The sequence below is a fragment of the Diadema antillarum genome, unplaced genomic scaffold (genome assembly GCF_040938485.1).
Source record: "Diadema antillarum isolate AM-2024a unplaced genomic scaffold, OU_Dant_1.0 seq00002388_RagTag, whole genome shotgun sequence".
NCBI classification, from domain to species: domain Eukaryota; kingdom Metazoa; phylum Echinodermata; class Echinoidea; order Diadematoida; family Diadematidae; genus Diadema; species Diadema antillarum.
Genome location: NW_027273000.1, coordinates 66,607 through 79,226, shown reverse-complemented (window position 1 = coordinate 79,226; position 12,620 = coordinate 66,607). Strand labels below are relative to the sequence as shown.

Genomic DNA, 12,620 nt, shown 5'->3' with positions numbered 1-12,620 from the left:
ACCTTTCAGATTGAGGGTGTACTTTTTTGCAGGTTTATGTTGATGTTCATGGTCAGGTCAGGTCAGCTTGCCCTGGAGATTTTAATGATAGCTGTGCACACACACAAAAAAATAATAAAAATGAAAATGAATAGATGATCACTGAAGTCTGCCTGAATTAAGATTTGCTGTGCCTAGTGCTGTGATGAAAATGGCTTTTTTGCTCTTCCAGGATGGGAACACTGTCTCTAAAAACAAATCAAAGCAGGAAAAACATTGCAACAGGTGAATACACATTTGAGCAGGATGCCTCATATTACAGGAAAGTTTTTCCCTTGAGGCAAGTTTGCAGTTCAAAATAGGTTGTGCTTGTACTGCTTCCTGTGACCATAACAAATAAGATCTATGATTTTGAGTACTTTAACAGCTGTATGACATGACATTTATTTTTAGCTGCCCATTCTGGCATCTTATTTTAATGTTTTGGTAGCAGTTACACTGCTCCAACTTTGTTTTGAATCATGCAGTTATTAATATCAACAGTGTTTTTCCAGGCATGCTACCATTTTGCAATCACATTCATCTCCGTGGTAATTCCCCTCAAAGTGTGATGTTGCATTCATTGCATCTACAATAAATATTGATTCTTCGTCCGAGAGTAAGGCTTTTGAGCTGTTATGATGTTTTTAATGTGTTTCCTGAGACGATTTCCCATGATTGACCTCGCCCAGCATGAGTCATGTTACATGTCTATGTAGCTTCCCATATCTCTTCCCATATACACGCAAAAAGGTAACCTCCCCCCGGCCATTTCTACACTTTTTGCTGAACTTCTGTGTGAAAATGAAAATGATGAGTACAGTTTTGCATGAGTGAGCACACATTAAAGACAAAATGGTCACTTTTCAAAAGTCACAAGAGTTTTTCTTTCTTTCTTTCTTTTTTTATTTTTATATATATTTTTTTTTTTTTTTGGGGGGGGGGTTGTGAGACATTCTGTTTCTTGTTTATGTTTAAATGTTGTTGTTTTATTATCTACCCCGTAACCCCCCTCACACCTATCCTGACACTTTTTTTTTTTTTTTTAATGGTTTGGTAAGTAGAAGTGTAGGGGAAATTGCTGTGTTCAACCCTCTTATAACTGCAAAATGTATTACAATTATTGAAAGAATTTATATCAGACATTATTATCAATATACTACTGCATGTGTTTGTGAACATAAGAGTGAGCACATTGTAAAGATGTCCAGAGCAAGAAAGGCTACTTAGAATGTACTGATAATATGTCATGGGGGGGGGGGGGGGGTCAAACAATGAATGATATTACAACAATATTACTTAAACATTCACCAGCAAGAGACTGTTTCACAGACCTCGCCAAAATGACTTAAATTGTGACTTTTGACAAGTGACAATTTTTTTCTTGAAAGGGGAATCCAGGACAAATAAAAAAATAGTGTGAAAAGAAAGAATAAAACTCTTCAAGTTCAACAGTGAAAGTTTGATCAAAATTGGATGAAAATTAAGAAAATTATGAAATTATGAAGTTTTACTAATTTTCAGAAAACAGAACATTTTTTTGATTAGTCAATATAAATGCAAGTAGTAAATCGATGTCATCCCCTCACAATTTGCCATATAGTATGTACATAAAATCATGAAATTTCCAGTTTTCTTATCAAATGCATTAGCTTATGTCCCAGTCTCAAAACCTGTTAAAATCTGACTGATCATTATTTTGAAGGTAGTCGGCCAGGAATAGCATTTTCATTTTCAAATTTTCATTGTTGTGCTTGTTAGATTTTACTCTTTGTTATCAGACTAACTTACATTGTACACCTGGCCTGGAATTCCCCGTTAATGTGCACTCACTCATGCGTATAAACATATCAGTCTCATTTTCACACAAAACTTTATTATAAAGTAAGTTTAGGAATACCCCCTGCCATTTTTTTTTTTTTCTGGTGGTGGTGCTCAAAACCTATTCATTCAAAAAATATGCCATTGTGATTAAGGGGGGGGGGGTACTTTTTTGTTGTGTAATGTGTGTATCGATATAATATAAATATATATGTATATATATATATATATATATATATATGGAATGGTTGAGAGCACAGAAAAAGCATATTTGTGAATAAGATTAAAGAGAATCATAGGCAGGCGGTGGCAATTGTAATAGTGTGTGGGGAGTCGCAATCTGTAAAGTAGTTTACAATGTAGGGAATTTTTTTTTATTGTCTACATGTTCTTTTCTTATCTTTTTCCACTCGACAGCTGATTGGCAGATGAGAATTATAGGATTTCAAAGCGTGATGAGTGTGGCCATTGGTACGTGGCACAGGGGGTAGTTTCAGTTTCTCTACGTCTCTGCTTCATTGATCTAGTTATGTAGAATTACTTCCTTAATCCATGGCGACCAAGAGACAACACAACTGGATTCCCCTTAACCCTTTAAGGGCTGGGGACTTTGGACAGCATGTAAAATGCTATGGGGGTTTCTAAGTCAGTCAACGCTCAAAACACGTAAAGGGTTAGAGTGTAACCCTTGAGTGGAATGCCTTCTCTGTGTTGACTGAAATGCTTGGCATGATTTTGATAGGTCGTGTCAAGGTCAAATCCCAACGTGTGTATGCATCATTATTCACTTCATTTATTTTGTTCCTCATTTGATAGCAAAAAATTTATTTCGGGATAGTGGAAATTAGTGCTATGGCAGATATTGGTTTCTTGTCTTGTTAAAGTGTAAAAGTGTAGAAATATTGAGATAGAAACTGTGCAGATGGTCAAGCGTTTCAATTAATTTCCCACAAAGTTGTGTAATTCTTATCAGGAGTCATGGTACTGAGTGTACATTCAGAGAATCAAGTTGGAATGTCATTTTTTGATGTCATCGGTAGTCTAACACTCTTAATAACATTTCTGCCAATATCTGAATTTAAACTAAAAAAATTTTGTGTATATTGTTACGGTGCCTCTAAAATTCCTTGAGTAAAAATATGACAGTACAGAGAAGTTATCTTTCCTTTGTACAATGTCACTGCTGTACCAGCTGTACAAAGTGCACTTTCAAGATGTGTTTTGGTTCTTCATTTGCCACGCCCACTATCTTTCCAAAGTGAAAAGATGATTTACAATGTACTTGTAATTGACAAACCAATGTGCAATCAGAGACATAAATGTATGCTTATTCAGAATTTCAGATATCGATGATACAAAAAACCCCTATTTGAAATAGTAGGGCGATGATGACATACATTAATTGAAATGAGACTCCCACTGCGTGTTAAAAAGGCATTCAGAGCTGCAAGTGACTTCAGAACTTTGTTGCGTAGGTCACTTTGTCATGTGCCTTGCCTATTGAAAATCTGATGTGTGGGTGTGCCATTGATACCATTAGCTTTAAAGCACAGCACCCAGCCATTTCAATTCTTCTTACCCCTTTCTGTGCCAGGGACTTTGGACATTTGTGTACGGGGCTATGAGGTTTTCTTTGCCAGTTGGAATTCAAAACACACAATGGGTTGAACAAATCGAGGAAAGTCACGAAATGTAATGAATGACGGTCATCAAACTTAGACATTAAATACAAGACAGTTAAAGAAGTGTAGGAGTATCATTTTTTTTAGTTTTTTTAGTTACTGTGACCGGGGCAGGGGCACAGTTGATGTAAATAGGTTTGGAGACAGTCGCGACCCCGTACACATAGATCACTCATATGTACGCACCAATGATACGACCGCCGCGCATTCGATCAGCGTGCTGTAAAAGAGACTAGCTGTCACTGTGCCCTGTAAATAGGTTTGGAGACAGTCGCAACCCCGTACACTAGAACTGTACACATACTGTAGATGATCACTCATATAGGTACGCACCAATGATACCACCGCCGCGCTGCGCTGTCGATCAGCATTGATTACGAGTGCTGTAAAAGAGACTAGAATCTATATTTTCGGTATCTATATTTCGGAATCTATATTTTATGTATATAAAACAAATAATGACTGCTTGATATTCGGGGCACAGTTAAAATTATGTAGGCCCTCGGTGATGTGAAAACCATAACCATGCCCTCAGCCTCGCTTCGGGCATAGTTACGGTTTTCACATCACCTTGGGCCCGTAATTTTAACTGTGCCCCTCATAGCAGTCACTATTTGTATACTAGAACCTCCTGTCCCTACAAGTTATCATGGAAAGGTTATCATACTAGTCTACATAATGAAGAAAGATTCTTCCTTCAGTTCTCACTAAAGAATTGAAATTTTATGAAAATTTATGTACAGGTCAGCGGGAGACGTGCAAGATGATGACGTCACCACTTCCAATTTGCTTTTTTTTGTGACAAAAATCACTGTTTCATGAAAATATGATTGTGATACCACAACTCTGAAAATTCATTTGCTTCTTATTTCAGATGGGATGCGATGAAACCTCTATCAATCTGTTTGTCTAACTGTACTCTAGTTATCTTTCCTTCAACTTGATGTGGAATTGTAACTTTAAAGCCACTCAGAGATAGGAAGGCTGTCATGCCATATGTCTGCTTAAACCAAGGCGAGTGAGATTGATGACTGTTATTCATCAAAGGCAATCTATTAGACATTGAGACAACTTTCAATGTGTCTGCGATATTTCACTTTCCCTTCCCGTGGTGTAAGCACCTCAGTTTATGGGAGCGAGAGAGGGAGGGACAATTGTTAAGGGGAATTTCACTCGGGGAGGACAGCATGTACACAATAGTGTAGTTCAGCATAATGAAGCATAAGAGTCTGTATCAGTGGCTTAGTGGTCACCACAGTTGTCATCGTAGTCGGACCTCAACTGACGTAGGACCACACATGTCCACATGCAGTATAACAAATTATCGAAATTGTCAAAAGTCCGTCTGCCACCAAGCCTGGACTGTTGAACAGTGGAGAAATGTGCATGTCAGCGTAGGAGCAATCATTCGCTGAGGATACTCTTTGCCGAGACATCCTTTCTGTGTTTGTCATTGAGCTTTTCTGAGAGCAAATCAAATATTGCAGAAGCCTACGAATATGTAAGATTAGTGTCTTGCAATGTGGGAACACAAGCAAGAGAAATGCTCACCCGCCCATAATGCTGACATAATTGCAGGTGCCTCCGCCAACAAGGAATTCTTTGAGCAGACCGATTTCCAGTCCACTGTCCCTGGAGAGGACGAAGATGTCTACTACCAGGCCCAGACTGACGTGCACCGCAGCCCCGTGGGCTACGACAAGGACCTCATCGTCGCCGACCCCACCACTGAGGACGGGGGGCTCTTGCTCGACGTAGACTCAGTCGTTGAAGTCCGGCTGCGTGGGAACTCGTACTCGGGACTCATACGATCGATTGAGAAAGTCCCCGAATGGCCGGATGGCGAGATTGCTGGCATCGAACTTGTAAGTCTTTTGAACACTATGTCTAACCGCAACTTGATCATGCAATCAATGATTCAGAGAACGCATCTTAATCCATCTCAAGTTTTAGCAAAATTTTTATTACTACCACGTTTGGTTGGGACTGATAGGAGCAGCAGGAACTAAACATTATTTCTTACTTAATCCTCAAAAATTCTCTAAGTAATTGTTTGCATTACTTGTTCTCTGTTGCTTGGGATGTTTGGACATTCCATATTCTGATTGTCATTGTAGGTCTTCTTTTTGTTTTAAATCTTGCATTGCTTTATCATTTGGTGGTTGGAAATGCTAAAAATATTTGATATTTCATACTGTAGAATTTTTTAGCACACTGCTAAACTATAGAATAGTATAGACAATATCACTCAACTGAACTAAAACAAAGTAAAACCAGCAATATCTTAAGAGATGTTAAAATATGAACAGAAACTCACATCTTAACCTGTTGAGGACGAGTCCCGAGTATACTCAAGCAAACGTCTATGGGAAATGCTCGTTGTGGCAAAATCAAATCGTCCTCAACGGGTTAAATGAAATTATAGACAAGTGATTGTCATGGTATAAGCTGTGAGATATGCAAGGATCGAGGCATGCAGTGATTTTGCTCCAATGTCTGCCCTATATTTCAATTCAGTGTCATGAACTGAGGCACCTCATGAAGTTCAAAGCTCCCTTGATGCTTTCTGCAACTTTGGACATGATTAAAAAAAAAAAATCATAAAGCTCATGATTACATTTGTTATATTTGACGTATTTTTTCATTAAAAAATATGAAAATAAATTGAAATTGAAATCGAAATTGAAATTGAAAAAAAAAGAAGATATGCAGTAGATATTTAGCGATTGAGGTGTTAGAACAATTCATGCAAATATTACAAGATACAAAGCGAACCTGACACAGGTAGTAAAAGAAAATAAAACAAAACAAAATCTAACAAATGCGGACTGTATGGTACGACTGCTGCAGGAGGATCCCATCGTTGGAGGGACGGATGGGAGCTTCGAAGGCAAACAGTACTTTAACTGCCGCCCTGGGAGGGCGGTATTCCTCTACCTGTCCCAGTGTCGGCCGGATTCACGGTTCCCGACTGGCGAGGCCACGTATCGATACTACCGTAGGGAGACCAGCCAAGGTTTGTGCAGCATTTCTCTTCTTTGTTGAACATGTGACAATTAAGAACATTTCCTGTCCAACAACCAAAAATCATTTAAAAAAAGAGCAATAAAGAAAGAATCAATGCAATAAGAAATAACGTAATAAAACCTGAAATGCACGAGGAATGTATTGCCATAGGATGCATGTGTGTGTTGGTGAGTCGTATTGTTGTTGTTTTTTCCCTTAATTTCAAATGTGCATTGTCTTTTCAAGGTCAAGGAGAGTGAAGAGAGTGCAGCTGAGATGCTTTTTGAAAGAACAAAAATGATGATGCAACTGATTGACAAATTGCCCTACATTGACGTAAATAATTTGTCAATCAGTTGCAATGAAAACATCTCGACGGAAGAATCTAATGAATTTGAAAAATGATGCTGTCTTTGTGAAAATTACTATTCTTTGAATTAATAAAAAATTAATTCATATCCCGTTACATCCATTACTTCCAAACAATATCTACAAGCAAGTGAGATGACGTTAAGTGCAGGAATGCACATCTATGAAAAAAAAAACAAAAAAACAAACAAAATTTGTGGGTGTTTACCCCCATTCGTGTAACGATTTATGAAAGAATAAATATCTAATATCCATTACTCCCAAACAATTTTTACACTCAAATGAGATTACATTCAGTGCAGTAATGCACATCTGTGTAAAACGAACACAAACAAAATGTTTAATTTTTCCCCCATTTGTGTAGTGATTCATGGATGAATAAATATCTAATTCTTGGCATCCCTTCTTGCGCATTTGTTCTGTATATGAGTGTGTGATTCTTTTTTTCCCCCATCACGCTGCATCTCTCCACAGACTTTGGTGGGGTTGACTCTCCCATCGAACCCGGCTACATCTCGCCCCAGAGGTTTGACAGGGGGAGCGTGGGGCGCAACAAGGGCATCCAGGGGGACCAGAACTCCTGCTACCTCGACGTCACTCTGTACAGCATGTTCTCCTTCAACGAGACTTTCGACAGGATGCTCCTCAGAGATGGGGATGCGGCCGATCTTCCCCAGTTTCGCGCGATCCAGAACATTCTGAAAGAAGCGATCGTCAATCCTCTCAGAAAGTAAGATGCAACACGTGCTACAAATTAATTTGTTATGACTCTATATTTGTACGTACATATACGTATACTGTAAAACAAGAAATGTGACCCGCTACAACAAAAGGATCCTAAAGTCGCTGATGGCTGGGCCGAGAAAATCGAGTTTAAAGTCATACCACCGAAATTGGTCAAAACAGTCAAATTTCTGTTCTTGGCACAATATTGTAGTCTAATGTTTTGTCTGTCATCTGCCGAAATTTCGAAGCTAAATGACCAAAGGAAAGGCAAGAAATCAGTGTTTTTCTGGGCCATGATTTTCCGACTTTCAACGTAACAGAAACGTGTCCGAAGATTTGGATGTAGTGCCGCAGCTAGACTCCGCCCCTAGCAACGAGGGAGTGATTTTTATTGGTCAGTGCATGGCATCCTGATTATTGATTGGTCGTGCGTAGACCGCTGGTGCTAAGCTTGAATCAACATCACGGACGTTGCTAGGAGCATACCCTCTATTGTCAAGCGGTGGAAACTGTCTTGCCTCCCCTTTATCATGATAGCGTCGGAAGGAAAACTTTGAAGGCGTTTTCCTCAACCACTTGACATGCGCTAACAAAATCATCGATATCTCCGCAACCGAGTCCTTTTATGAGTTGTGTTATATATGAAATTTAATTAGAAGAGTAAGGGAATAATGTCATGCCATTTTCAGAAAATTATCCTTCCCGACTTTTGGATCCTTTTGTTGTAGCGGGTCACAAATATTCTTAACATGAGATTATCACGAATAGGAGCTGTCAGCCTTTTTAGCAGCATGAAATTTTTGCAAATTGCCACTGGCATTCAGTGCATATACATGTAGTGTAGACAAGAACTTTTGTGTGCATTTTAATTTCACAAATATGGGTTCTCGCTAAATTTGCACAATTTGAATGCCCACCCCCCCCCCCCCCCCAAAAAAAATATGTTCTGGGTTTACAATATACATGTACGCACTAATGTAAGCATAAACATAGATATATATATATTCATATATTTATGCATACATATGTACATGTATGTATGTGTGTATGTATGGTATTGTTAAATTCCTGAGTGTCCAGCTCACTTTTATTACTGAACACAGGAAATATTCAAGGTTGGGTATGTCCCTCTTCATCGTTAACAGGAAAATCTGGAATGCTGGCATTGTGTATAAATGTATGATTGTGTAAAGAAAAGATATTCATTTTCAATTTCATACCAAACTTGCCATTCCAAAAACTCAACTCATAAGTATTACATCTTATTGTATTATTATTGTTATGCTGTGAAAGTCATGATTTAAAGCAACATTAAATTGGTAGATATGACTACAAAAAAGATTTGAATTACATCATAAGATTGCCAGAGTCAAGTCAATTTTATCTTCATGCGTAGGATGCAATACAGGTTCTAAAGATTTTTTTCAATATGCTTTGTGCATGGCATGCCATTTTTGTTAAGGGGCTCTGCTGTCCACGAAACAATATGCCATTCTTTGGCTACACACTCAAATGAGATGTGTGATTTTGGACTATGAGTTATCATTGACGGAGATTTTATGATTGTACCCCTTGCCTCGCGGTTTATGAACTGTTTTTAACTGTTGTCTTTTACATGGGCCTCTCTTTTTCCAGTAACACAATTATTTTGAACATTAGTTTCTCATGTATTACGTAAATGTATCTATTGTTGTATACATTCTATTTTTCCTTGGACTTGTATCAACCAAAATGTGCTGTTGGAAATAAAGACTTATTTGAACTGAATGGAATTAAATGATCCTGTTCTTCCCTCCAAGGCATGGCTTTGTGAGAGCAGACCGTGTCCGGAACCTGCGCCTCAAACTGGACGAGCTGAACCTTCTGCCAGGGCTGACCAACGAGGAGAAGGACCCCGAGGAATTCATCCACACCCTGCTGAAGGATGTCTTCAAGTCGCAGCCTCTCTTCAAAACCAGGTAACCATGGGAACCACAAATGCAATGCTGATGAAGGATATAATGCAGATGGAAATGATGAAGATGAGAATAATGAGGATGATGAGGATGGTGATGATGATGATGATGATGATGATGATGAAGATGAAGAATCATTCTATTGATGCAGATTTCAATTAATGTTATTTTGTTTGAGTATATGTACATGATAGTCTATCAGTAGTCTTTGCCTGTCTCTCTGTTCTGATCTCATTGTGTGTCTGTCTGACTATCTGACTATTCTTCAATCTTTGTCTTTTTACTGGGTCCCTCCATTTTTTTGAAAATTGCGTATTGTTATTACATTTAGATACACTTTAGATTTCATGACAACGTATAACTACCACAAGGTTCCACAATTGTTTTATACTCTTCACACTGTACTTTGTTTTACTTGTGAAACCTTATTTTCTGTTACCAAAGGAAGTGAAATGTGTATGTTCTTTCCCAAAAATGAAATAAAGTTTGAATTGAATTGAAAATCTCCTCCCTCACAGACATGGCGACACTAAAGAGATCGACACCCACTATCTCTACCAGATCTTCATGGACAAGAATGACTCCCTTGATCTGCCTCGCGTGGAGCAGCTCCTGCACCAATCCTTTCTGGACAATGAGCTCAAGTTTGTGGAGGTAACCATGGCAACATAAATGATGCTTACTCTAACTCCCATCCGTCTTCTCTCCACTAAGAAAAACTTATAAGTGACTTCTTTCCTTCTGTATTTTTCTATACCTTGTTTTCTGGTTTTATTTGTGAGCTTCTAACATTTTCAGAACATCGGATGCGGCACACAATAAAGACCTACTTGATTCCACAGAAAAAGAGAAATGAATATGAGTAGCCAGGAGTCAAATCAGGAATTTATCAAAGAAAAGAAATTGTTTCATAGACCCAACTTCCTAGAAAATGCATATCATGCTTGGTAAAAAGGAAGTGACCAAACAATCTTGCAGCAGTTAGTAATATATGGGTACTCCTGCAACAGCCTCTAAAAGAGACTTAAAAGATTTACTCTGAGAATATGATATACACATGAAAAGCCTTTTAACTTTCTGTAGCATTCAGGGCATTGCCAACGGCAACAACTGATTGCATGGCTCGCATATTATACAGTTCCATTTGTACACATGAGGTACACATACACATGTTGTATGTCCCTATACATATGCTTGACTTTGCCATCTGTTAAATTTTTTTTGCACTTTCTGTCTGCCTTCTCTGGTCCCAGATTCCAGACTGCCTGATAGTCCAGATGCCCCGGTTCGGCAAGGACTACAAGATGTACCAGCGCATCCTGCCCAGTCTCACCATCAACATCACAGACTTGCTGGAAAACTGTAAGTGGAAAGGCTTACCCTTTGTTAGATTGTTAGATAGGTGATTAGATTGTTTGTTTGTCTGTTTGGTTGTTTGTTTGTTTGTTGTTTGTTTGTCTGTTTGGTTGTTTGTTTGTTTGTTGTTTGTTTGTCTTTTTAGTGTTTTTGCTTGCGTGAATCAATGAAACAAAAATTTCCTGTGTGTATATTTGCCTTCATTTATTCAGAGCTTAATTTTGCCTGAGAAAGACAGTAGTATCTGTTAGATCAAACAGACAGAGGTACAGAATTTGAAGAAAAAACTGTAACTCAAATTCATGAAATTCTTCCATCGAGATGTTTTCATGGCAACTGATTGAAAAATTGCCCTACATCGACATAAATAAGCACTGATTTGATCAGTGTTTCAGTAGTAGCCATGATAAAAAATCATGGGCGTACATACTCGAGCAGGATTCGAACCTACGACCTCCTGATCACCGGGCAGGCGTCATCTCCACTAGACCACCGAGCTTTCACCCAACAGCAAGTGTTTGTTCTAATCCTTATAGCAGGCAGCGGGTACTGCTTTATTATTCAAATTCATTAAATTCTTCCGTCGAGATTTTACGTTAGATGTAGGGCAATTTGTCAATCAGTTGCAAAACTGTAACTGTTGAGATAAAGTGATAAAAGTGATATTTCATTTTGATGCAAAATAATTATCATGAGGAGAACTGAACGAGGAGCATCACTTTTCTGTGTGAATTCTGCAGCTTTTCCATAGTTTGCAACATCCTCTCTGGTTGAATTACCGAACGGTCTTCACATTTTACATATATCTCATTTTGCCTGAAATATGAATAGGATGGTTGCCCTCTGTTTCCGACAAAAATGTATTTGTCTTTTAGAGAGATACATGTATCTCCCTTGAGATAAAGGGATGACACTTGCTATGAATATGACACATTTTGATGAGTTTTTATGCCTCCGCCACAAAGTGGTGCCGGAGGCATTATGTTTTCGGGTTGTCCGTCCGTCCGTCCGTCCGTCCGTCTGTCCGTCCGTCCGTCCTTCCGTCCGTCCGTCCTTCCGTCCGTCCGTCCGTCCGTCCTTCCGTCTGTCCGTCCTTCCGTCCGTCCGTAATAAATTTTGTGGACAGGGTAACTATCAAAACCTTTTAAGGTATCCTAATGAAACTTGGCATGTATGTGTATTAGGGGGTGAAGTTGTGCCTATCAACTTTTGGGTGCACGTGGTCAAGGTCAAAGGTCAAAAGGTCAAGGTCAAATACGTAAAATTTCACTATTTCCTCCATATCTATGCAATGCCTGAAGATATTTTCTTGAAACTTAGTGTATACATGTATTACCCAATTAAGATTCTCTGGTGAAAGTTTTTGGGTCATGAGGTCAAAGGTCAAAGGTCAAAAGGTCAAGTTAAAATATTAAAACTTCGCTTTTTTTCTCCGTACCTTGGAAATTGTTCAAGGTATCTTCATGGCACATAGTACATTGTATATAAACATTTACTGACTGGCAGTTATTATCTAGAGAATCTAGGGTTCATAGGTCAAGGTCAGGGGTCGAAGGTCAAGTGCAACACTTCAAATTGTTACCATTTTCCTCATATTTATGTAATGCCAGCAATTTTTTTTTACACTTGGTATATGCATGTATAACCTAGATTATCTGGAAAGTTTCTTTTTCTCTCTCTCTCTTTT

General features: G+C 38.5%; 1 protein-coding gene across 1 annotated transcript in view; it reads left to right on the top strand.

The window, feature by feature from the left end:
* LOC139714698 (uncharacterized) overlaps window positions 1-12,620 on the top strand; it is a gene marked incomplete at its 5' end in the record, with an annotated part of 41,347 nt that overhangs the window by 25,372 nt on the left and 3,355 nt on the right. Inside the window, 6 exons of the mRNA XM_071626371.1 lie at window positions 5,100-5,386; window positions 6,372-6,537; window positions 7,371-7,626; window positions 9,422-9,580; window positions 10,096-10,231; window positions 10,831-10,939. Of these exons, the coding sequence (XP_071482472.1) occupies window positions 5,100-5,386; window positions 6,372-6,537; window positions 7,371-7,626; window positions 9,422-9,580; window positions 10,096-10,231; window positions 10,831-10,939 (1,113 nt within the window). The remainder of the gene's footprint in view (window positions 1-5,099; window positions 5,387-6,371; window positions 6,538-7,370; window positions 7,627-9,421; window positions 9,581-10,095; window positions 10,232-10,830; window positions 10,940-12,620) is intronic.